Source organism: Channa argus, chromosome 11, assembly GCF_033026475.1.
Source record: "Channa argus isolate prfri chromosome 11, Channa argus male v1.0, whole genome shotgun sequence".
Taxonomy (NCBI): Eukaryota; Metazoa; Chordata; class Actinopteri; order Anabantiformes; family Channidae; genus Channa; species Channa argus.
The window spans coordinates 20,632,075-20,659,176 of NC_090207.1; the positions used below are offsets into that span (position 1 = coordinate 20,632,075).

The 27,102-nt window shown below is 40.2% G+C and overlaps 1 protein-coding gene across 4 annotated transcripts in view; it reads left to right on the plus strand.

Annotated features, from left to right (window-relative positions):
- Positions 1 to 27,102, plus strand: part of ncor2 (nuclear receptor corepressor 2) — a 90,891-nt gene that overhangs the window by 43,363 nt on the left and 20,426 nt on the right. For all 4 annotated transcript variants that reach the window (XM_067522380.1, XM_067522381.1, XM_067522382.1 and 1 more), the window contains exons 9-21: positions 3,761 to 3,827; positions 4,892 to 5,064; positions 5,257 to 5,347; positions 7,338 to 7,516; positions 8,133 to 8,187; positions 8,275 to 8,373; positions 11,318 to 11,442; positions 16,427 to 16,587; positions 18,242 to 18,304; positions 23,142 to 23,284; positions 23,434 to 23,572; positions 24,152 to 24,581; positions 25,874 to 25,994. In XM_067522380.1, the coding sequence (XP_067378481.1) occupies positions 3,761 to 3,827; positions 4,892 to 5,064; positions 5,257 to 5,347; positions 7,338 to 7,516; positions 8,133 to 8,187; positions 8,275 to 8,373; positions 11,318 to 11,442; positions 16,427 to 16,587; positions 18,242 to 18,304; positions 23,142 to 23,284; positions 23,434 to 23,572; positions 24,152 to 24,581; positions 25,874 to 25,994 (1,846 nt within the window). The remainder of the gene's footprint in view (positions 1 to 3,760; positions 3,828 to 4,891; positions 5,065 to 5,256; positions 5,348 to 7,337; positions 7,517 to 8,132; positions 8,188 to 8,274; positions 8,374 to 11,317; positions 11,443 to 16,426; positions 16,588 to 18,241; positions 18,305 to 23,141; positions 23,285 to 23,433; positions 23,573 to 24,151; positions 24,582 to 25,873; positions 25,995 to 27,102) is intronic.

A 27,102-nucleotide genomic window follows, 5' to 3' on the forward strand; every position in this document is an offset into this window, starting at 1 on the left:
TCTAGAGTGTTGAACCGATGTGAAGGTCCTTAAAATAATTTTATGGTCCTATGGATTCAGGGTAATCGTAATAGTTTCTTGTGTTGTGTTTTATTTATTTTATTTTTTTAATCTCTAAACATAAAACTACTACCAATTGAAAGTGCAAGTTGGCCCCTATTAATTCCCATAGTTGTTGTGTATTCTCTCAACAAGAGATGTGCCTCCTGTCTCCACCCCCACTCTTCCCTCCTGATTGGCCAGAGAGAATGGCATTTCAGAGGGGGATGTGAAATTGCCATTATATAAACTTAGTATTTAGGTTACTGGAATACAGCTAAGGGCAGTAAACTTCAGCTGTAAGGGCAGTGAACTTCCCAGACTTGTACTGTCAGTAAAAGAGTTTAGTTTATCACACTACGTTTAGAGTAGGTTAGAGTCAGTTGGGAGATTAGTCTACAGACAATATTTTTTTCTTTACTTTTTACATTTACTTTTTTTTTTTTTTACATTCTGTCAGGGTTCATAGAATGTATTGTAGTCTTAATAAATAATTTATATTAAATTAATAGTCAATTTGAAAATTAGGTCTAATGTTTTCATTTGGAAGTTTTTTTAATTATTTTTAATTTTCATGTGTACTGATCAGCCAGGGCATTAACATCTGATATCTGATGGTCTTAATATGATAGTTTTAACATCATATTTATTATCTTATTAATGTATTATCAGCACATAGTGGTTAAAATCAGCTCCATCTTTACCAACAGTGATCTTTGACCCTTCTTTTTTTAATAACTGCATGTTTTGTATGTTTGAAAAAACATTGTTTTGTTAGTGCAGTACTTTTTACTTTTTGTACTTTAAGTAAAATGTAGATATCTGCTCGGTACTTTTACTTGAGTAAAAGTATTGATTTGGTACTGTGTAGCCACAAAGGGCGGTTGTAGCTCAGTTGGTAAGGCAATTGTCCACGGACCACAGGGTCAGTGATTTGATCCTCAGTCCCGGCTATATGTCGAGGTCCCTGAACCCCCAACAGCCCGTTCCGATCCCCAGATGTGCAGTGCTGGTCCAAGCCTGGTAGAAATTGGGGAGGGTTGCGTCAGGAAGGGCATCCGGTGTAAAAAACTGTGCCAAATCAACATGCGGACAATGATCCGCTGTGGCGACCCTGAACTCACGGGATAAGCCGAAAGGAGAGTAGAATGTATTATCAGCACATAGTGGTTAAAATCAGCTCCATCTTTACCAACAGTGATCTTTGACCCTTCTTTTTTTAATAACTGCATGTTTTGTATGTTTGAAAAAACATTGTTTTGTTAGTGCAGTACTTTTTACTTTTTGTACTTTAAGTAAAATGTAGATATCTGCTCGGTACTTTTACTTGAGTAAAAGTATTGATTTGGTACTGTGTAGCCACAAAGGGCGGTTGTAGCTCAGTTGGTAAGGCAATTGTCCACGGACCACAGGGTCAGTGATTTGATCCTCAGTCCCGGCTATATGTCGAGGTCCCTGAACCCCCAACAGCCCGTTCCGATCCCCAGATGTGCAGTGCTGGTCCAAGCCTGGTAGAAATTGGGGAGGGTTGAGTCAGGAAGGGCATCCGGTGTAAAAAACTGTGCCAAATCAACATGCAATGATCTGCTTTGGCGACCCTATAAAGATGTAGCTGATCGGTTTATATGCGATTAAACTTTATATTATAGAGGTTAATTTGTATGCTTCAGAATTTGACTGCCAGCTTCAATATATTATTTATTATATAATTATTTATACAAATAAGTTCATCATTAGCTATGCATTTACAAAGGAACAGAAAGCCAAATTACTAGCTAAGTCTTTTTGTCCTTAACAGATTTTGTTCTGCTCAAACAGTAGGAGAAGTACTCTTAGCATAGTAACATAGCTACATGTATCGTCTCTGAAAATGGACTGAAATAACTTTTGATTTATCACTTAAATGTTTGCTTTTAATATTATGACATGAAATATTGCCTTTCTTAGCATCCAATGTTACTGTATGTTACTGTAACCAAATAAGTAATAAATCGTGACAATTTTATTTGTTAGTGGATATCTCCAATAAGTGGAGCAGAGAGTCATAAGGCTTATGATCATCTGCAATCTCTTAAGGATCATTATGTACCGAGGCATCTCAAAGGGCTTTCTCTGCCATTAGCACAGTGGCTTGAGCACAGTGGCAGACCGCAAGATGTCTGACCTCTTAACCACATTCTGCTCTGTCGTTACTCCTTTTGATCCACACATCTATGATTAGTATTATTGCTGCAAAGCAATTAACTGAAAACTTTCTGCTCCCTTAAAGTGTGTGTGTGTGTGTGTGTGCGTGCGTGCACTCTCACATACATACACGTGTGTGCTATTAAATACAACTGTTTTGCTTTAAGCCAGCACAATTGACTCCTTTGTTTTGCTAACCACTTTGATAACCTTGGAACTCATCCCCTCTGAGATAGATGAATACCTAAATCTATGTGGAGGCCTCACCATCTGAGTCCCCATCGCAGTTTTTCTCCCACCCACATAGAGATTCTATCACCTAGCTCATTGTTATTTGCATATGCAGACTACTTTGAAGTCAAAATGAAAACCCCCCCCAAATCTGTTGCTCTTTTGTTAGACCTCTGAAGAACATCTGTTACAAAGGAGGCTATATATTGAGATTTTCAGCCATCTTGTTTTGGAGGTATTGTGTTAAATTACAGTGTTCTCCAATATGTCAAAAAATGGCACAGTCTTAGGGCAGGACAAAGAAAACCTTTCGTAGCAGTTCAGGGCTGGTAATCTTTCTATTAGCCATCTGGTGTTCAGAGGACAATGCCTGCTCTGTCTTTTTAAAGGACTTAATCTGTCGGAGCTGTTTTTGCCATACCAAGTTTGTTCTCACCCATTATATGTCCCAGTGTGTAGATATGCATAGTATCCAGCTGTATTTGGCAGCATTTTTCTTTGGTGCTGCAGTGGCTTGGTTCAGTGTCTGTACGTGTGGGTGTGTTTATGTGGGTTGGGGGTTAAGGCTGTTTAGATTAACTTTGGTTTGTTATTGCAGATAACATGTTTTGAGGAAGAATATGTCATCCAGTGTGTTTATCCCTCTGGACCCTAAATGTTATCAGGCTATTTTTCAATTTGCACCAAATGTATACACCACAAGTAGCCCACTTCCACATCTTCTGTCCTTTCCTGTGACCTGAGGCACCCCATGGCTGAGATGAATCGACTAAAGTAGAATAAGATTACATTAATGAGTTGCGAACGTGACCTTACAACTGACAGATTGAGTGTAATGAATAAAACTCTGTCTTGCAGCAAGAAAGCGATAAACTAAGTCAGTGCCTAAGGAGATTACTGGCCCTGACCTTTATTTGAAACAGTGTGGCTGACCGTTCCTTGCCCAGACAAGTTTTATAAGTTTGGCTTCCCTTGTTGTCCTTTACACCCAGAAGCAAGTTTGAGTTTATTGAGCGGTGGCATACAAGGACAGACTGTGTGTGTGTGTGTGTGTGTGTGTGTGTGTGTGTGTGTTTTATTGGATAAAGAAGCGGGGCAGAGGATGGAAAAGGTGTACCTGAGAATCAATAGGACATCATTATCAAGCACTTTGATCATATATATGTGTGTGTGTGGATATATATATATATATATATATATAAAATGACTAAAATATAGAAAGACAATATTTTCTCAACTTCTACGTTTGCTTCTGTTCCTCCGCTCCTCTGTTTTCTGTATGCCTTTCTTTCATCATCCATCTTAGAAACCAGGCGATGAGGAAGAAACTCATCTTATACTTCAAGAGAAGAAATCATGCTCGTAAGCAATGGGTAAGATGAGAAATCTACATTTTTCCTGGGACTCATCCCCATGACTGAGACTAGATGTAAACTGGGCCAGTGAGTGGCGATTTTAAGTAGACCAAAGAGGAATTTAGTTTTGAACCTTATCTGTTGTCAGTACTTGGATTGCTCTTTGGTGGAAGATATGATCTTATACAGTTATTTTAAAGAAAAGCCTAGATTTAAAAAAAGGCTGCTGAATTCAATGTTGACCATGCCCTTTAATGACCAATGTACAGGTTTAGTCTGCGATTTTGCTTGCCAGTGATTGATCATGACTGAGCCACATAACTATAAACTATGCAGAGATCGATTGGGTTAGCTCTGATGCAAGAGCCAGGCAGGCATCTTAAAATGAACTGGCTTGACAGAAAATCATTACTGTAAATTGTGCCAACAGTTGAATTTTGCTTATTAATTTAAGTTTTAATTATGCTTGTGCTTTTATTAAATAATTTTTTTTTAAACTCTGAAATGGTACCAGCTTTTATAATGTTTTGCAAGCTCATGTGAGCCTCCAAACAACAGTTTGGAAATGCAGCACCTGTGCCCAAAGTACGTAGGTGTTGGGTGAGTGTCAGATCTTCTGTTGTGTTGTTTCTTGTGCGGGATGTAGCTTCTTGTGGGCAGTGTGGGGGAGACATCACCTTGTGGTTAATGAGCCTATTGGGGGTCGCATCTCAACCAGGGTTAATGGTCTACTTAACAGCCTGCCTGTGAGGAAGCTGAGAAAATTGTGGGCTGTTGTTCGTAGGAGCCAAAAATGAAGGCCAGACTCCCAGTAGAATACTAATGTATCACTTTGCTCCCTCTAGACATGTAGAGGACATGATAGAAGACCCCAGACAGACTAAGACCTTGAAATAATTAAAGAATTGATTATTGAATGTTTGAGTACTCTGTGCTGGTACCCATATTTTCTGTAATTGTCCTTAACAGATGTAGCTGTCCATTAGTTTTTACCTAAAAATCAAAGGGGAGACATACATTTTGTTGATAGGTAAGTTGATCTGTAGTGAATTGGGAACCTCCCTGTATCTTTGGTGCTTCAGGAACAGAAATTTTGCCAGCGCTATGACCAGCTTATGGAAGCCTGGGAGAAGAAGGTGGAGCGCATAGAAAACAACCCACGGCGCCGAGCCAAGGAGAGCAAGGTACGGGAGTACTACGAGAAACAGTTCCCAGAGATCCGCAAACAAAGAGAGCTACAGGAGCGCATGCAGAGGTGAGATCGAGATTTGTTTTTTTTGTCCTTTTTATATTGCAAAATCTTTACTTGTTCCTTAGAGTAAAAAGCAGACTGTCTACTTTAATTTAGATTACTTTGATTTGTTACCTTGGTACTGCTGTTACAGTAAAGAATGAATGTGGATTAATTGTGTAGCATAAGAGGTATTGTTTCTGTGTCTTTTTTTAGCCGTGTTGGACAGCGAGGAGGTGGGCTGACCTCTGCAGCTCGTAGTGAACATGAGGTGTCTGAGATCATTGATGGAATATCAGAACATGAGGTATGTTCTTCGTTTCATTTTTTCCCGTCCACTTGCCCTTTGGAAACCTTTCATGATTTTGATTTCATGATCTAATTAATATCATGGCCACAAGTCTAGAGTACACATCAAGGTTAGCACTGCTACCAGAAAGCAAATATAAAGGCTGGAAATTGACACAAATGCAATTTACATGAAATTTAAATAGTAAGTAAAAACATGTGCAGTTAGACTTACAAATTTAGGTTCTAATAATATTTATGACTTCATTTTATTTCTAGCAAATAGTGTTGAAGGTACAAAACAGCATTAAAAACAACACAGACAAAGACAAAAATAGTCTGCAGGGTCAGGCATATCATTGTTCAATGATAACTGATAAAACATTTTAGTCTACAAAGGAATTGAGCCTGGGGAGGAGGTTCACCTTTTATCCTGACAATTAACCTAAACATAAAGCATATTCATGTGTTAGAATGGCCTAGTTAAAGTTAGAGATACTCTCCATCCAGTCTGACTGAACTTTAGCTATTTTGCAAAGAAGTATGGGCAAAAATTTCGTCTCTAGATGTGCAAAGCTGCTAGAGACATACCCCAAAAAACTTTGGGGTATGTAAGCAGCTGTAATTGTAGCAAAAAGGTGGTATTGAGTCAGAGGGGCTGAATACAAATGCACCCCAAACTTTTCAGATATTTATTTGAAAAAAATAATAATTATCTTTTCACTTCACAATTAAGTACCACTTTATGTTGGTCTATCACATAAGATCCCAATAACATACATTTACATTTGTTGTTGTAACATGACAAAATGTGGAAAGTTTCAGGGGGTATGAATGCTTTTGCAAGGCACTGTATAAGAAGAGGTGGTTCTAAAGTTTTGGCCATGAATGAGGTGGCCAAAACATTTGAACTACCTCTTCTTACAATGTGCTCTAGTACAAATCCATAAAGCCCAGATCAGTGAGGGTTACTGTAATGGTTGTCCTCTAGAACTTTGTCCCATCTCCACACAGGATCTCTGGAGCTCAGTCAGACCATCAGGTTCTTGATCACCTCTCTGACTAAAGCCCTTCTCCCAATTGCTTAGTTTGGCCTGGGGGCCAACTCTTGGAAGAGATTGGGTTGTGCAAACCTTCTTCCGTTTAAGAATTATGGAGCACTCTTAAGAAACTGCAGTGCAGTAGAATTTTGTCCTGTAACCTAAGCCAGATATGCACCTTGCAATATCTCGTCTCTGAGCTCTGCAGGCAGTTCCTTTGACCTCATGGCTCTTGTTCTGATACAATATGCATTGCCAGGTGGAACACCTGTGGACTCCCATCAAGAAGTACAAACATCTTAGCAATAATCAAGAGAAATGGGAGGCAACGGAGCTCAATTTCAAGTGTTTTGCAAAGGTTCTGAATACTGAATGTAGATTAATGAGGAAAAAAACAGTATGGTTACATGGTGTAAATACCTTCATATAAAAAAAAAATATATATATATTTTTTAAATGTATAGTTCAGACATCTTAAGTGTAATTTAAATCAAATCCAGTATGGTTCCATAGTGTAAATACATTCATATAAATGTGTTAAAAAGCAGCATCTAATATGTAGGAAACTTGCTTTCCTACAATGTTTTCAGTGTTGAGGTACTGGTGGGTGACAAGGCTATGAGTTGATAGTGCAGTGAGACACAGGTGTCACACATTAGCCCTGTATTCTTATGTAAAGCTTCACCAGCGTCTTTGTTTTAACCTCCCTCCCCTTCCTAAACTCAGCCATACAATTACAGGAAAGTGACAGAACAGATCTGCTTCAGGGAGTTTACTCTTAATGTAGAATATACCTTACATTGCTGAGCCAACAAGACATGTTAATGTTCCGCACCTGAAAACAGATTGCATTACCACACCAAGTTTTAGATGGTGCATTTTTGTATATTTCACATAGTTTCTGTTTCGAGACAACACTACTTAATCCAGGAATTTGGTCTTTGTGTGTGTCCTATTTATGTATGTCAGAACACGGAGAAACAAATGCGACAGCTGGCAGTCATCCCTCCTATGCTGTTCGATGCTGAGCAGCAACGCATCAAGTTCATCAACATGAATGGATTAATGGATGACCCCATGAAGGTGTATAAGGATCGGCAGGTTATGAACATGTGGAGCGAGCAGGAGAAGGACACTTTCAGAGAGAAGTAAGCTGAACCCTTCTGAACACTTTGAATAGTGAGAACTCTGCTTTTGTCCTTATTTTTCCGAAACTAGAATGTGTTAGACACAATTTGACGGTAACATTTCTGCGATTAGCTGTTTAGATTATTGCACTTTTTCAGTCTTTACACATTAAACTCTTTACATGTCTAATTGTTATCAAATGCCATATTAGTTTTCAGCTTTCAGCTCAAGTGCTAAGATGTAGTGACTTTTGCTCCCTGTGAAATATGTATGAGCAATAAAGGGTCAGTAAGTTGATAAGGAAGTGAATCTTCCCCTTTTGTGAGAAACGAGAAGAGGTGTTTGAGCTGAAAAATCAGTGACTTTAAAGCCTGGCACACATAAGTCTGACACAAGTTTTTTTTACTTAACATACAGTAAAATATGAGTCTATTTGACTTCCTTTCTTATAGTAATTTATTGGATCCATAATTTGTATACCTCTGTAGTATTTTTTTTCTTTCTTTGTCAGCACTGATACTAGTTTGTCTGTTCTTCTCATTAAGGTTTCATTCTGTGATCCTCAGTTTGTGTCCTTCAACAAATGCCAGTGAATCATTCCAATAGCAGGTTGTTTTTCTTGTCATACCCTCACAGGTTCATCCAGCACCCCAAAAACTTTGGTCTAATTGCATCATTTCTGGAGAGAAAGGTATAATTTTTTTCTTTGGGTGTTTCTGGGCCACCCAGTCTTCTCAGCAATCATATGTTGGAAAATTACATTTCTTTTATGTTTCAGACTGTGGCAGAGTGTGTGCTCTTTTACTACCTGACCAAAAAGAATGAAAACTATAAGAACATAGTGCGGAGGAACTACAGACGCCGTGGAAGAAGCCAGGTATTTTCAGACTACATGCTTGGTTGAAAGACTATCATTTGTGATCAACACTCAAGAGTACAAAATCTTTGCAGCCATGAACATCTTTAGTGTATCCTAGATTTTTAAGACCTGCACATGCAGAAGCACTAGAAGTTTCCTTTTGGTATTGCTAGAAATCAACTGCTTATCAACTCTAGTAGGGCTGGGTGAGATATCAAAATAAATAAGTTTTTTTTTTGGTTTTGAACGGTTTAAAAAAAAAAAAGCCTAAATCAAAAATGTAGAGTAGTACTTCCTTTGCTGTCACTGAAGTGCTAGCACCACTAGTTATCTGGAGTTACAAGTCATTTTTAGAGATGCCTGCTCCTGCATTGGCTTTGCTAGTCAACAAGCTGGAGCAGTGGCGGCTGCAGCAACACAACATAAAAACAAAAAAGAGGTGGCCATGTTCCCTTGTTGTTATTCAGCAAGAGACATCCCACCTCTTCTTACTTCTACTTGACATTGTATGTGGGCCTTCGAATATTTAGCGTTAATCACTTCTTAGCAGGTGGCTAATACATTATTGTATGATGGGCATTGATATAGTAGATATAGAAAACCTGACAGTGCACTATTTGGATGTGTTAAGGCACATTACAGAATTTAGGTTACATGTGTTTTGGAAGCCTTAAGAGCCGAATGTGGCATTGTTATTAGTAGATGTTACTTTTTTGGGATTGTTTTACAGCTGCTCCTGGTGTTTTTCTTGCAAATTACAATATTTCAAAGATAAACAGCCTTGCTAGTAATGTTGTACTTTATTAATATTGCACTTGTGAGTTTAGTTACTTCAGAACCATATATATTTTTAATACATTTGTTTTTGAATCAATTTTTATTTCAAGTTCATGTGGACAGAAAATCATTTAAGACTGTAAATCACAGTAATTAAAAAATATAATAACATTAACATTTTTAAGCTATATTGAATTTTATTATTTGACCAGATTCCACAACTGAAAGAAAACTTGTGTACTGTTTTAGTCATTACACATTACACAGGCCTGATGCCATTGTTTGTGGTCAAGCAAGTTGGACAGGAGCATCCATTACTAACTTAAACGTGACTCTTAATTTTACCCTGCTGGGAGGTAGTGGAAAAAATACCATTTGCATTGTTTTCTATCTGGAGTTGAACATGTTCTCTTTTTGCACAGGGGGTTTTTATAATGCAGGTAAGGGTCAGGTATCTGGCAAAGAATGCACTCAACTCAAGTAGTTGTTTAAAATGACTAAATGGATCATTGTGTTTAAGTGTGTCTTGCATGCACGTGGAGCTTGGTGATGTTTTTGCAGAACAGTGGTTTACAGCATAGGATTCTGTGAAATGTGGAGAAAAGGTCACTTAGTTGTCCTTATCAACTTCCTGAATTTGCTCAACCCTCTCTCAGTACTATTTCCATACTGACAATTTGTTTAAAGACAGGCAATTTTTAAGGCTAATGAGTTCCCAGTTAATGCTTAGCCTCAGATTAGGTACTAGCTGTTAAAGACCTTGGTGGAGAGCACTAATGAAATGGCACATTAATTTACTGACGACCTTTTCCTGTGGATACGGGGGTGATGTCTCCTGATCTTCCCTGACGAAAGCCCAGCATATTACCTTGGCTGCACATCTCTTGAGTAGTAGTCAGCACTAATGGCTCACAGACACAGAGGGAGGAAGGTACAGAAGAGGAACAGCTATATGCTATATGTCCTTGAATGACTACAAATGATAATAGAGATTATGTTTGGGTAATGGTAAACAATGACAATTAGGAATAGCCTAATGCAAATGTTGATGTATTTCCAACCTTACAGGATATTTTTCTCCATGTGTAGTTGATTGACTGCTTGTCTACTGTAACTACCCTCTCTGTAGCGTCAGCATGTACAGAACATTAGATGCAGTGCCAACAGATCTAGTTAGGGTGGATAGAGATTAGTGGGCAAATGATGTGTCTAGGGAAAGCAAAGTGTCTGGGCTTTCCATTAAGTCCTATTCATTGTGGCTTTTGTTTGCAGTCTGAGCTAATTTAAAAGGTAGAGTGAGGACAGGGTCATATTGTAAATATGGGAAAAAATAGTAGGTTATTGGTGTGAAAACTGCATTTTGATCCTGCTCTTCCTGTTTTGTCCGTTTTTATGTTCCCATGCCAGGAGCCACATTTTTTATGTCATTTTTTTTAGAGCTAATAAGTAGTACAGAGTTTAACATTATTGTTGTTTGTTTTAGCAGTGGTTCTTACCACGATGCTTGTATTATGTCTGCTTGGAGCCTATTAAGCAGTATATAAGGCTCTGCGCCTCTGATCTGAACTCTAACCCTAAAAGCCCAGACAGACAGGAAACTGCTAAGGAAGCGGTTCTATGTGCTTAAAGAGCAGCACATTATATAGCAGTAATGTGCTCCCTGAATTTTGGAACTTATGTCCTGTTTTGTTTTGACTGTGCTGTTTTGTTTCAACTGTGCTGAAAATTAATAGGATTTGTTCTTTAAAAAAGTGAAGAAAGCCTTAATGCCATGGTGTTTTTGTTGTGCCAGATTGTAGATTGTGCCATAATCTACAGCTATGTCATAAAAGTAGCCTTACTTATTATCTGTATGAAGCCTTACATATCAATATTCACTGGGAAGTACTTTCTCACATACTGCCCGCAAACCAGATGAAAATGTGGGGCGAGGACATTTACTGTAATTTGTAATTAAACAGATTTTGCGGGAAGGGAAACAGCAGATCCTTTTTGTCTTGCTTGACAGAACATAAATCAGAGCACTGACTGTAAATTTTATGGCAAGGTGCGATGATACATCTATTTTATTTTAACGACAGAATGAATTAAAAAAGTTAAGAGAGTTTGTCTGAAAATCTATTGACCCTATTTTTCAGTATACTCTTAGAGATTAAGTGCCTTGCTACTGTCTATCTCATTGCAGCACAGCCAACAGCAACAGCAGGTAAATCGCAGCAGCCAGGAAGATAAGGAAAAAGAAGAGAAAGAAAAGGAAGGAGAGAGAGATGAAGAGAAAAATGAAGTGGAAGACAAAGAAGATGGAATAAAGTAAGTTGCTTTTTTAAACTGACTAATCCTGGGGGGGGGATGTCCTAATACTCTTTTTTTCACAGCCTTAGAACAAGTAGAAGAATTTGATTACTTGCTGATATTAAGTACTAAACTCTTGGTGGTAGATGTATCACAAAACACTCAAATAATAGAAAAACAGTTCATTTCAGCACAGAATCTATAATATTTTCACACAGAATAATCGTTTAATTCAAATTTCCATGTTACACTTTATTAAATTTCCTTTGTGGCAATGACTGCTGTCATATCTATACGATTTTGTTTGAGAAGTTTTTGCAGACTTTCCAAAGGTCTGTGCTGTGGTTGTTTGCCAGTGTTCCCAAACTCTTTGGTCCAGCTTCTTTCTAATCAGCTCTCTAGGGTTCAGATCTGATGATTGAGCAGGACCTAGTTTATTGGAGTCAAAGTCTTGTTGAAATATGAAGTTATCAGTTGTTGCCTAGAGGGTATAGCACGTCTTCTTAGTATGCAGTAGTATCCCAGCTGATTAAGGATGCCTTGCACATGATGCAGATCGCCCACTCTCCAATTGCCCAAGCTTCCACAGATCATTATGTTTCCGCCTCCATGTTTCACTGATCATATTTTCATGAGCTCTGCATTTGACATATTTTTGCTTAGATCCAAGCACCTCAAACTTTGATTCATCAACCTACATTGTTCCAGTTATCTAAAGTCCACTGTTTGTGTATCACAGCTACCTTTTCTTCAGATTTGCCTTAGTTGTTACCATGCAATTTTGATCAAGATTCTGTGCTTAAATATTTGTAAAAATAGTTTTTGCTTTTTTGTTGTTTTGAATAAAACCAACAGATGATAAAAGAAATACAGAAGTGTATCGGAGTTTTCAAACATTTGTAGGGTGTAGGTCTAAAAACTGACTATAAACTAATTGATTACAATTAAGTTATGTGCGTTAAGTGAAAACATTTTCACCTCAGTATATAATGCTGGGCCTGTACTGCTGCAGCAGCTGCATCTTATAACAATCCATTTTTCTAACTCACAAATTTTAGAAGTTCCTAGTCAGGCTGCAGCAAATAAAGTAGGAGTATGTTTTGGCTAGGGTGTGCAATCTGAAAATACAATGACTGTGTAACGCTTATGCTCCAACTCCCTCACCTCAAGCGTTTCTATCTCTGGCCAACGTTCATTTGTTCCTCCTATTAAACGGCTCTTTTCCTGTTTATGCTTCTCCTCTTTCCAATATAATGCCAAGTGTAATTTCAAAAAAAATTTTTATTTAGTTGATTGTGGGTTGTTGGGGAAACTAAGCACTATAATTAACCTAGCTGTCAATTTGAAAGGTCAGGGTGTAAGGAAGAATCTGTTTGTTTGGGCTTGTATTACTCATGTTTTAAGGACATAAATATTGAGGGAACTCATCCTCAAAAATCATTACATTACCTTAGAGCAAAGACTTGCTTTAAGGTTAGGTTTAGATCAAGATTTTGAGTACAGATTCGGCAACTAGTGGTGATGTTTAAGGTTAGGGAAGTCTCCAAGTAATGAATGTAATCGAAAAGTAAATGGTAAATAGCCTGCCCTTTTAAAAATGCTTATGAATTGCTTCTTTAGCAGCTGCCCTGAACCATACAACTTACTTGGGAATCAGTGTCTTTCTCAAGAACACATTGATTATGTGAGAAGCTGGTTATTGAACCCTGACCCTCATGATTGGTGGCAGACTGCTCTACCTCCTGATCCACAGTCACCTCTGTAAAGTCCCCTAAAGTGATGGAAACCACAGAATTTGTGTTTATGTGTGTGGGTTGGATGGTACAGTGGTGGTGGACGGGGTGATTTCAGGCACAGTGCCAGCAAAAGTTGCCAAACAGCAGATGGAATATCACTGCTTTCTGTTGCCTGAAAATCGATCAATAAATGCAACAGTCTGTGTATTCATGTTTTATAATATGATATCAACCGAGGCTGTAGACCATGCAGCACTTTCAAGTAATGGCAGATCATAGTTATTGTTTTGTCAGACTACAAGATAATAAAGTGTTGCCAAGTGCCGTGTTACTCTGAGGCAAGGCTAGGGGCCTCTGTGACTCCCGCCTGTCACCCCTTGCCCAGCTGGCTTGCCTATATATATATTGTGCCACCAACACCCATCAGCAAGATTAATGGAACTGGGGGAAGTTGAATGGAGGTGCAGTGGCTTTAAATTCAGTGGCTGGGTGCTGGTGTGCCAGTGTGCTGTCACTTGATAAATTATCTTGGAAAAAAGAAAGAACAAGCAGTGTCTGCATACAAATTCATATTTCTAAGGATGTGTTTCAGTCTGCAGTATGCTCTGGCCGATAAATGCAGATAAACCTGTCTATGCTTAGGTTTGTGACAGTAAAGACAATGGAGTATGGAGGCCAAACGAGATGTGATATAATAGTGATAGATGCACATTTTAATTGCACACCCTAATAATACTATCGCCCACATTTGTATTTTAGAAAAGTTTATGTCCATATTTTGCGATCTCTTCGCATTAAGTTTATATACAATGTGTAATAGCTTTATGATTTTGAGTAACATCTGAGAATGTTAAATCCGCAAGTATTATTAAAGAATGTTATAGACTGTAATAGACAGTGATCAGCTGTAGCCTGTTCTAAATAGGAGCAGCTTAATTTTCAGTCTTTGTAGCATGAGGAACAACTCATTGGCACATTAAAAGCAGCTCTTCTCTAGTTTCACTATGGGATTCATCTCGGCGTGACCCACTACAGAAGTTGTGATGACACCATGTCTGTCAGTGACAGACAAGTCAAGCCGTGCTTCGGGCCCACCTCTTATTATCATGGCCGACCACCCCTCTTAACTCATTCTTGCTTTCTTCCCGAACGCTATTATAAGCTCTCTCAGCGTCTTCTAGGTAGCTGTAAACCTGCTTAACACTTTACAGACGACAGTAAAGGAGTGCGTCACCGAATGCAGTTTTTTCCTGCTTTAGCCTGGAGTGTGCAACAAGAACTTAGGGTTATGCGTTTTGGGGGAGCAGTGTCCACCTTTAGATTAGCTGTTCCCTTTACTACCTTGTATTTGTTTACCAGTTTATTGTAGCAGTATAACTAAGGCTAACGACGGGTCACGATGAGCTTCCACTGGGGCTGAGGGTTCACTCCACCAGGAGCATAGCCACATCATGGGCCCTGTTTAAGGGGGTGTCAGTTCAGGACATCTGTGTAACAGCGTGTTGGGCTGCTTCCCACACGTTTGTGCATTATTACAGACTGGATGTTGCAGGACCATCAATTGCTCATGCAGTGCTGGAACAAACGCTCCAGTTTAAAGCTGCGTGCACGGTTCGGGAGATCTTAGGCAATAGGGGAGTATTGCACTATGGTGAATGGTCTGGACTTTTATAGCGTTTTTCTATCTATTGGCACTCAAAGCACTTTACAGTGCTTCTCATTCACCAATTCACACAAAATCACACACTCGCACACCAATGGGAGAGTCGCTATACAGCTGGCCAGCACTCACCGGAAGAACCTAAGCTAAGGTTCCGTGTCTTGCTCAAGGACACTTCGACGTGTGACCAGAGCAGCCAGGGATCGAACCATCAACTGAAGGATTGGTGGACGACCCGTCTACCTTCTTGGGCAACAGTCGCCCCATAGTGAACCACCGAACGAATGTTAGAAAAAAGAAGTTGGGTTACTTTACGTTATTCCTAGCTCTTTTATAACGGAGTGAGATTTTTCACCAATTTTTCCCTCCCTGCATAGGCCCCGAAAGAAATCTGCCTAGAATTAGTCAGGAGGGGCAATCGGCCATAATAATAAGAGGAAAGCAGACCCGAAGCATGGCTCGAGCTGTCTGTGACTGACAGAGGTGGTGCGATTGGAGCTTCCGTAGTTTGTCACGCCGAGGTGAACCCCATAGTGAAACACCTCACTCTGTTATCAAAGAACCAGGGATTGTGTTAATTAACCCAACGTTTGATGGTCTGAATGTAATTATACAACCAGAAGCTGGACTGTGTTTCTTTGTAGTCTCTGCTTTAAATTAGTGAAGGTGAACCTGAGCATAATTGGGGATATGGATATAGTGATTATTAAAGAATCTGTGGCGACCCTGAGCTCACCGGATAAGCTGAAAGTAAATAAAATAAAATAAAAAATAATAAAAAAAATAAAAAGACTCTTCGTATATAAATGTAACACCAGCATGTTGCATAATTTGTTGATGCAGCTTTGGCAGCAATTACAGCTTTGAGTTTGGAGATTATGGGGCATTGAGTATAGATTTGAACAATTGTAGTATCAGACTACAATATAACAAAATTGAAAAAAAGTGAAGGGGGTCTGAATACTTTCTAAATTCACTGTATATTCTGTCAATGGACTGTTTGTCTGTGTCCCACATAAGAATTCTGTTACACAATCTGTAGCAATCTGTCTTTCTCAACTTACTTCACAGGGTTCCCATCCCATCCTATATCTCTCAATTTATTTACTACTAAAAGTAGCTCAATGCTTTATTTTGAATTTGCTCACATCTTAAATCCTTACACACCAACCACATAATTCAACACAGAGCAAACACAGGCCTGATAAAGCTAATATCTGAGGTAATCTGATTACTGCATGTACCCAACAAAGCTGGTTTCTTTGACTAAGCTGGTCACTTAAGTGCATGTAAACACACTTACTGACAGCCTAATGACTGATCCCAAATTTATCAGCAGACACTTGGCAGTGCTGAAAGTCTGTCTATAGTAAAAGCCTTTTCAATTTGTGCATTGGTCAGGGGTTATTTGTGTTGAGTTTGATCCTCAGCTTTTAAACATATACTCAGTTGAATTTAGAACATTTGTTTTTTTTGGTAATAAATTTTTAAAATATTTCCCTAAAAAAACTATGTAAAATGTTTTGACTACTCTGTGACCCTTCTCATACACTCCTATAAAAACCCAGTGAATCTTTTGCTGACTATGTAATTTTTTTAAACGTAGAGACGACACCTCTGGAGAGGACGCAGAGGACAAAGAGCCTGCTGTGGCTTTCAAGGGTCGACGCACAGCCAACAGCCAGGGGCGCCGCAAGGGCCGCATCACCCGCTCCATGACCAGTGAAGTGGAGGAAACGACCACTCCGCCCCTTAATAATGAGCTTGGTCAGTCACATTTGCATTGCACCATATTGGTGCCAATTTGCTCCTCCTCTTTAAACATTAGATAGCAATTTGAGAGGGTGTCAACACTATGTAACAAATTATTGGTCAAATTGCACTTCCGTCACTGTAATATACCTATATACACACAGACATGACAAACCATTTTTATATACTGTAAGAGCACTTAAGTTATTACTCTGTGCAAACCATAAAGATAGAAGTAACTAAAACCAAATAATGCTAGACAAAGTGATTTGCACCTGTCAGAGGAAACGCTAATGCTTTAAATTACAGCCCACGACTTACAGGGTAAGTACAGTGAACTCTGTACTTATTAGTAACAACAGTGCCTCCTACCCTTTTTTAACCTGTAGTTACACTATAAGTCCAACAAATGAGAGCTGTAATTTCAAGTGGAGCCTCTTACCCTCTTTTTATTTGTAGTTACACAGTAGTTACACCGTAAATATTCGCACCTATCATGTAATATTTAAGTACCCCTTAACTACAAAATACTTGCACTTACTTGCATAATACTTACATACTTGTAGGTATTTTTCTTATTCTCATCTTGTTCCCCTGTTATTCCCCAAAGTTTGCCTATTCTTATCAAGTCACAACAAATATGCATCCATTGTTACTGTGAAAGTACACTTTTGTTACTAATAAGTACAGAGTAGCCTCGCTGTACTTACCCCCTAAGTTTCTGGCTGTAATCTAAAGTGCTACAGAATAGGGTAACAATTGGAAGTACTGTAGTGTTTACTGGTAAGTATTCCCTACCAACAGAAAGGTGTAACTGTCACCTTTGATCTAGTTGTGTGGTCTCCTTTCCCGCACCACAAGAGTGCACTGTTGTTCCTTGTGTTGCTATTCACTTATTCCCTTTCAGTTTTGCACTCATATTTGATCTAAGTGAAAAAGATATATAAGATATAAGGATAGGTTTAAATCCAATATGTTGGCAAAAGAAAAAAGTATTATTTAAAAACAAAATTTTGAGTGTCAGCAGTGTGACTCTGCTTATCTCTTTGTTTCCTTTGAGAAAGTAAGTCAGCTGTGCACGCACATACGCACACACGCACACACACCAACACAAACTTGCCGCAGGCTATGAGCATTTTGATGTTTCAGCAGTTGTGTGAACATGCCGCAGTTGCTCTTGCACCACAGGTTTAGAGACAGGGAATCCCCAGGTGACTCAGGCTGTTGAGGCTCCCATCAAAAGCCCCCCTACAAAACTTTTTATTCCCCTGCGGGCAGCTGTGCCCTTTGTGGGTTCATATAGAAAGGCACATAAGCACAGGCACCTGCTTTGCTTTGTGCTATACAGGGCCAAGGTTGGCCTGGCCGATGGCCTGTGCAGGGAAAGAAGCCAGTTGTTATGTCTATAATCATTAACTGACTTCTCTCCTTGGATTTCCTGCTTCCTCCATGTAAAACAAACAGTCCCTAGCGACCCATGCTGCAGTGCCTCACTGGTAAGCAGCACACGCTACCCTGCCCCACACCCTCTTATTCTTTTTCTTCTCTAATTTCTCTCTCTCCTTCCTTTCCTCTTGTCAGTCACTCCCCAACTGACTTGTGGTAACTGCCCACTCCCCCCTCCTTCTGCCATCTCTAACTTGGTGGTTCTCTATTTTTTTTTTAACAGCTAATCTGGAGATGAATGAGAGCTCTCGCTGGACTGAAGAAGAAATGGAAACTGCTAAAAAAGGTAACCCAATAAACATTTATTCTTTCCATGAAGTGTAATTTTATTGCAGTTACTTTGCATATTATAGAGAAGCCAAATGAAAAAACATTTGAGCTGCTCAAGTACTGTTTTTTTTTTTTCTTTTTTTCGAAAGCATAGACAAGTGATGTGGCTGTGACTTCCTGTTAGTGAGGCAGCAACCCCCACGTGCTGTTAAGTTGTGTCAGTCTGCCTAGACTTGGTGTGCTGCTCTTAATGCTGTTTCCCTGTCTCTCTGGGTCAAGGCACCATGTCCTTTTATCAAACAGGCTGTAAAGTCTGCCTCTTATCAGCCAGCCTCTGCAAATGTAGCAGTCATTAACTCAGCCTGTTTATTGTCTTTGACTGAAGATTACCCAGAAGCCTGTGGCTGATTCACAGAGGTCGCTGACACTCTGCCCATACTCCTTGCACCAGTGGTCTGTATGAGTGTGTTTGTTAGGTACAGTGCATTAGTCTCAGTTACTGTTTGAATGAGCTCCTCCCGCTTGGTAGTTTCTAATGTGCAGTACACTATTGATAGGGATTCCCCACTCATCTGCTAAACACATTGATAGTCTTTATTATTGATTCACTACCTCACCAAAATCTAAGATTTGTTTTTGAATGTATATTTTTTATTAATGGTTTTCAAAGCTTAGATGGTGCCATCTCTGTAATGTCAGGTCCTGCCTTTTTCACATGACTCAATGCAATTTCAGTGCAAGGCAGCTGCTTAAATGATGTGTCATTGTACTTGTGAGTCTCAGTTCTGCTTCTCATTTAACCTATTCTTCCTTATAATCAACAGTAAATTAAACGTTTCTTGCAAGGAGCTATCTTGAACGTGATATTGAAACCACACTTGGTTTAGAAGAGTTATTAAATCTCTCATGCTCTGCATGTGTTTGTATGTGTGCGCGCGTGGTGTCTCTTGTAGTCTTGGGGCTTGTGCGTGTGTGGGTTTGTGTGTTACGGGGTTACTTTGTGAAAACTGGCGTTGGCCTGGCTTGAACACTGTCCTATGTAGTAATCCTGGTTAATGTCTTCAGTTCCATTTTCCTGCAGTGGGATTAGTGGGGTGCTTCATCCCAGGGGATTAGCCTGGCATCTCAGTGGGAGCAGGGCTTCTATGAAGTGCTTATGTAACCATAACCACAGAGCCTCAGCTATAGTACTGCTTGCCAAAGAGGAGGCGCTGTTTTTCCCATTGCCAGTCCCATCAACCACCCCCACACCTGGCAAAAGGGAATCCCCCTTCAAGAACTTGGACACTATAGATACTTCGTAGTGAATATGGTTGTCAGGGTGCTCTCCCTGCAGGTTATTGACATGTATATTTTTTAAAGAGGCTTAGGTGCTCTTACTCTTATGTGTTTATCTCCTTGAGATAAACGGATCTGAATAATGGTGTTTATAGAGGCTGGCAGAACACTGACATTCCATCCAGTGCTGCCTTTGAGGATGGCCTGGCCACGCTTGGAGATGGATCACTCTTGTCTTCACTACTCATAAAGACTGGTACCTCAAACAAGGGACAGCCAATCTTTGTAAAGCCTGTCTCCTAAATCCATCAGTTCTGCCTGTGTGTGTGTGTGTGTGTGTGTGCGCGCACGTGCGTGTGTGTGTGTGTGTGTGTGTGTGTGTGTGCGCGCACAAAATCCGTGTTGTGCCTATGTGTACTTGCTCCCATCTGTGTGTGTATTTGCATGTGCACCCTTTTTGGCTGCCTTTTATGTAAGTGCACTAATCTGGCAGACTTTGCTTGGGTGCAGGCAGGCAGGCAGCTGGATAATGGCCCCTGCTCTGCTTGCTGGAAGAACCCATTTAAAGGAGCAGCAGGTAGAGAATGCCATTTTATCTTTTCCCTTTCTCCAACACTGTTGCCCTATGTCTGTCTCTCGTTCTGTCTTTCTTGGATGGGAGATGGCAGTGACCCAGATGGGCTAGGGCTGTGGAAGATTTGGCAAGCTCCCAACAAGCCTCTTTCCCCACTCACTTTCTCTCTCCCCTCACTCTCTGTTGTTATAGACTGAAGAGAGGTCACATTCAAGATGAAAAGCAGGTCAGTCAGGAAAAATGTGAAAGCCTTTATGCTTTCTCATGGTATCAACATCAGTTCCCCCCTCCTGTCTCCCTTCTCTTCCCTCTTTGCTTACTTTCCACTTCTGTATCCTTTCCCTTTTTCCATTGTCTCTTAGGTTCAGTAGCTCTGCTCTCTCCTCTCTCTCTGGGCTACTAACTCTCTCTCTGCTCTCTGTTTACTCTTGGACTGCCTGAGAGTGTGTTTGCGTCTGTGTGCTAGAGTATTAACGAGAGACAGAGCGAGAGAGAGAGAGGGTTCGAGTGAATGTGTACTTACTTGTACATTCGTGTGTGTGTTTGTGTGTGCGCGCATGCCTCCGTGCCTGTTGGCAAAGTGAGGGAGGGGGAGGGATGGACCAACAGAGAGAGGGGGAGGAAAAAAAGAGAGATAGAGGAGAGATCAGATGAGGGGAGAGAGAGGCTGAGCACATAGCACCGCCCCACAGTCCCACTTTCCTGTGGAAGTCTTCCCAGACGACCGCCATTGGGGAGAAACACAGCAGAGAATAGCAGACCAGCAGTCAAGAAAGGAGGATGGAGTGAGAGGAAAAGAAGGGGAGAGGCCAGGAGCACGTGCTGTTTTGAAGCATGTCAACCTGACACCGGCTCAAGTATCAAGCCAGCTGGCAGGAAGAGCGCTGTGACTGAACTGTTTTCTTCTCCTCTGCTCTGGATCGGAAGGCCCAGCCCTGAAGAGCTTCCTGGCTGCCCCTATAGAGATCAGGCCGATAGTATTATCTACAGCAGGGCCACCAGAGGACAGCTGGAGTTGAAGGCATGTGACAGACAGGAACAACCACTTTTGGGCTGCACCAGGTGTTGATTGGACTTTTTCTGGGAGGAGCTAATGGGAATACAGTGTCCTGATTGGATGTGAGGCCCCCACCTGCTTCAGTATTGCTACTGCTGATTGGATGGTTGTTCCATGTGTGTTGCTCCAGCAGCTAAGGCCCTGGTCAAGCACAGTTGCATGGAATTGTGCTTTGTGCACATGCTTAAAATGGTATAACCTGGATGTTGTTTAGGTCAAAAGACTTAAACTTGTCAAAAGACAAACTTACCTTTAACTCTTAGTGATCATATTGCATTGTAAGTGCTTCAGGTGTACTGGGTGCAGCAAAGGTATTTGTCTTACTTGTTTGAATGTGTCCACTGTGTCCTTGTTTGTTTGAGCACATATGTTTTTGCCTGCTTAGTTAGGCCCCCCACTCCCCGAAACCGCTGTAAAAGGTTAATAGGTGCTACTCACATGTCTCCATCCACTTTGACTGAGTCTCTGGTCTTCTTTCCTAGCAACACCTTTGGTGGCAACGATTAATATTTCAGACAAAAAACCTCGTCCACTTTAACACTTGACAGGTTGTAAGTGCACGGCAGCTTTTTGGCACCAACAGCTTAGCCTTGAAAATAACCATTGCTTCTACTGGTGTTAATAAATTCTCATGTGTTCCCATACTCGCTGAATATTATGGAGATTTTCTTTCTTTTCTTTTTTTTGCAGTGGGTGTATGTGACAGGTAGTTGAGTTGTGTCAATGCATGCAGACGTTTATGAGACATTACATTTCAAGGTGTGTTAAACTAAAGACATTTTGGGGCATTTTTCTGGATGCTTTATCATATTTGGGATGATGTGGCTTATGTTCTCATATACTAATTAGTTTAGATGTAGACGTAAGTAGAAGCCTAAGTAAGTAGAGTTTAAATTAACAGTTTAAACTGCAGCCCTCACTAAACAATAGCATTATTTATCAAAGGTATGGTATCAGTCTTTATGATAAATACAACAGTTGATGTAACAGGTCTGTAAACAATTATTCTTTCCAGTTGGCTTGGTGTTCTGCTTGTTGTCCTACTGCCTCCATTAAGTAGTGATAGGCAGACACCTCTGAACCTATGTCCAAGGTTATTCCCCCCTACCCCACCTTGCTGCACCCCCCCCCCCCCCCCCCCCCCCCTTTGAAAGACTTTCCTGTTGCCAAGACCTGTCAGGCTGGCACAGGAAACAAGTGGGTGGTGTAAACTAAGCCTGTTACAACACACTGTTAATGAGCTGTATTTAGCTAACAGCAGAGTCCAGTGGTGGTGAGAGTGGTGGAGTAAGGGGAACTTGTACGCTGACTGCTCTACCTACTTTTAGCACATGTACACCAAGAGAGCCTCCCTGTGTATATGGATGTTCAAGTGTCTTTCATGACAGGTTGATCTATCACAGCCCTGGCCCTGTGGGTGCCTGTAGACTCTTGTGTAAGGCACAATCATGTGGTTGACTGGGTAAAGGACCAAGGTTTCTTGGAACTGGGTCACATCAAAGTCAGTTGACATAAAATGACCCCGGTGGGGGGAGTTAGTGATGTCATTGGTATGACTGACTGTTCAACCACCAACGGATACTTTCTCTGTTAATATTTCTCTCTGCCTCTCCCCTGCTCTCACTTCTTGAAGTCTATGCCATCAAGCAATGCTGATGGCGTAGACTAGGGGGGCTAGGGGCACATAGGGGACTATGTCTGTGTTGTACTGTCAACTAAACTCTAAGGGTACAGTTTTCTATAGAGACCAAGGTGTATGTCTATTGCGTTATACAACAGCTTACAACCTGTGTTACAACTTAGTTTTCTGTACAACTGCATTAAGAATATAATTTGATATTGAGCAGACAGGTAGTTGTGGTAGGCCACGTGGTCTTCCAGAGTCTCTTTGCCTCTGTTACTGTTCTATCCTAATCCTACTGCCTGTCTATCTATTCATTCTAGGCCTTCTTCAGTATGGTAGGAATTGGTCTGCCATTGCCAAGATGGTGGGATCAAAAACCGTGTCACAGTGCAAGAACTTCTACTTCAACTACAAGAAGAGACAGAAACTGGATGAAATTCTGCAGCAGCATAAAATGAAATCGGTAACTACAAGGAAGATCTCCTAGCCTGCCTGTGATGCTGAAAACCAGAGATTAATCATGCTCTCAGTGCACCAACAAACTCTAGTACAATCTGCTTTTCCTCTGGATCCGCAAATGTGTGATTCCACGTTTTGTCCTTTTTTCCCTAGGAGAAGGAACGAAAAGCCCGCCGTAGGGGCAAAGCCTTACAGAATGAGGAGGCCAGTGCCCCATTTGCAGCAGAGGAGGAGGAGATGGAAGGTTCAGGAGCCAGTGGCAATGAAGAGGAGGCCCCTGAAGATGGAGAAGGTCTGCCACTCCTAGTGGAGTTTCTCATAATGCTAATTGCCAAAACAAGAGATTAATTTTGATATTTTATTTTACCAGTATCAAGCCTACTGAGTACGCCAAAAAGCCATTTGTATGGCTCATGCAGTAATATCTTCATACTGTATATGTGTATCAGAGTATTATCTTTTATAAACCGAGGAACTTACCTGAGCTGTATTAGTTTGGATTAGAATGAACAGGTGTATGAACTAGTAGTGGTAGTGGCCACATAGTGAATATAATACACATAGCAAAACTGTTTGACTAAGTCTCTGTTTCTGCGGAACTTGATTCAAAATAACAAACATAAAACACATGAAAATCCTGTTGGGGTTTGTTTAAAAAGGTGTCCATATTCTGTTTCACAATAGCACTGAAGCCCATGGGGGATTTATCCATTATAACAATTGGTTTTGGATTCCTCCTTATTGTACAATGAAACCTGATTAGGCTGAAGTCTAGCACTGTGAAGAATATAGTTTAGGGGAAAAAGATACAAGAAAAAAGCCCAGTCTTGTCTCCTGATCTGTGTTTTCTTTTGTCCTCTGTCCTTGCCAGGTGGAGCCAACAACAGCTCGGACACAGAGAGCTTGCCCTCGCCACACTCTTCTGAGGACAGCAAAACTAAAGAGGAAGGCTCAAGCAGGTCAAAGGCCAGCTCCAGCAGTGGAGACAGGGAGGAGGCCAGACCAGGCATGGGCCAGACAGGGGATGAGAAACGTCCAATCAAAGAAGATACAGACGTGGCCATAAAGCAGGAGATAAAGACTGAGACTTTGGAGGCCAACAAAGAGCAGGTGCAGCCAATGCCATCTAGTGATGCCACTGATAATAAACCTCCTATACCAGAGACAGAGGAGATGAAAAGCTCCACAAAAAGCTCCAAGAAGGACCATGGGGCCAAAACAGCCTCCCATGGGGACAGTGACTCTAGTGCCACTTGTAGTGCCGATGAGGTAGAGGAGACAGACAGCACAGATAAGAACAGGTAAGAATCCTCAACAAAAGGTAATACAAGTTAGATTTAAAATGAGATATTTATTTTGTATGTCTTTTTAATAAAAAAGTGAAAATTCTGGTTGATCTCTGGTTGGTTTACCCCCCCCCCCCCCCAAAAAAAAAAATGTGTGTGTTCGTACACACACTTTTTACACTCAATTAATTAATAACATTAGTTTGCCTTGTTGAGATTATTAGGGTCAAGTGGCTTTTTGCTTTTGAGGAGTGGTTTACTAGTTGTCCTATTTCTCGTCTACCACAGCAGTCACCAGAAAAATAATAAAGCGGCAGGGGTTTTAAAGTGTTGTTAGTTGCCTAGCTACACTGTACAGCAGCGAAGCCGTATTTGGCATCCCTCTTGTGTACACCAACACAGAAGTTATTTTTTTTATTTATTTATTTTTTTAAGGAAAAAAAAATAGATGGAGCTCTATATATATATATATATATATATATATATATATATATATATATATATATATATATATATATATATATATATATATATATATATATATATATATATATATATATATATATATATATATATATTGATAGAGATGTGGATATCAATTTGTTTATAGATCTATATATATATATAGATCTATATGTGTGTCTAAGAATGAAAAATTGGTGTCAAAGTGCGTGGGAGGAGTGATTAGTCTTGTTTGCATGGTATTTGTTCAATTTTTTCCATGACAGCAGACTGCATGTACTGGCAGAGCCAAGGGAAACGTTGCCCTCTCTGCCAAAGCAAACAAAGGGAGTGAGTTTGAATGTGCATATGTGTGTGTACACACTTTTGTGTTCTTGTGCATGAAAGTGTTTGTCCATCTGTGATTCAGGGTATGCTGTGTGCTTTTGACAGATGTGCTAGACACAGATATAGATTTATATTTGTAATTGTTTTCCTTTGTCTCGTTCTCTGTCAATACATATGCTACATAAAGTACATCACACACATCCCATATACAATATGTGGGGTTTCCTGTGTCATTTTAATACTTGCATGCTTTGTTTAGTGAGTAAGGATTTGTGAATGTGCCTGTTTCTCCTTGGAGAATGGAAATGAATGTGTGTGGGATGGAAACAGTCTTTTGCTATTTTTTATTTTATTTCTTTCTTTCTTTTTAAAACTACTTGTTTTGTAATTGTTAGGTTTGGCTTATAGTGGGCAAAGTAAGTGAAAGAAGGCAGCGTTTGGCAGTAGTAAAGATGTGAGGTATCACATCCAATGGCAGAAATTGTCACTGTCACTTATTTCTGTTTCTCTTTGTGTAGGATAACTTCACCACGGCCCAGTCTACTGAACTATGCTCATGATGGGGTCATATCCTCGTCCCTGCAGAAGCCTATGGACCTGAAACAGCTCAAACAGAGGGCTGCTGCTATACCGCCTATAGTGAGTCACTTGGTAAACTTTGTCTGTATTTTGTCCCCACAGATCACATAACAACAACTTAGCTGTTCCAGTCTTGGAAAGCATCTTACCCACTTAGTGCTTTTGTAACAGACACAGAGTCATGTCTCACTATACTTAGAAAACAATAACCTAATGGATTCCCTAGACCTGAACCCTAAACATCACAACTCTGTCCCAACTGAAACATTTTTTACTCTTACCCTTGTTTTTGAGTGCCATTTTACAGCCCTTCAACACCCCTATACGTCATCAAACCCAATGTAAGTCAGGAAATGTGAATAAAACATTAAGTAGCATTATTCTAAATTAATTGTGTGGCTAAATAATTTTATGGGCCAGTTAACAGAAATATGTAGAAATATTTATTCATAACACAAATTTTGTCTGAGAACCCTTTGTTTCAAGGGCTACATAGCACTACCACTTTGCCCTGCTTTTCCATAAAACTAAGCCTAAAACCGAGTGTCAACCTTAAAAAAAGCCTTGTGTGGACTTGCAAAAGTGTCCTGACTCAGGACACATTTAGTGTCCTCAACGTGAATACACACACCGTTCTTGCTGTCAGGGAGCTTCTGTTGACCTTAATTTTTGCGGTGTATTATGATCATTGGCACTAGTTGAACCCCTGTTGGCAGCTTCTCCGAGAATCGGTATGGTGAATCGGTGTTAGTGTCAGCTATTTGTGTTGGAGACCACTCTGAATGGCTGTTTGGCTTAGCAAATCAGTGCACTAGAAGAAACCAGAGTACTAACAATGCCAGAACAATTTGTACTGTTGTTGTAACTACTTATCAGACATATATTCAATTAGAAGTAGTTATAAACTGTCTGTGGTGAGTAAAGAGTGGTGTAAAAAAATTGTAAGCTAACTGTGCTTTGTTAACAGGTTTTAAATGCCTAACTCTAACCTCTACCCTAACCAAAACCTAATACTAACAGTAACTCCAAAACCGAGTATTAACCCTCTAACAGCCCTTTATAAAATGTGCAAGAATGTGAGGACTTTACTCACCTCAGTGGTAGAAAATTCAAACCAGTCCTCACTCTGCTTAAACTGGTCCTAACTCTGCTTTTGATACAAACCTAC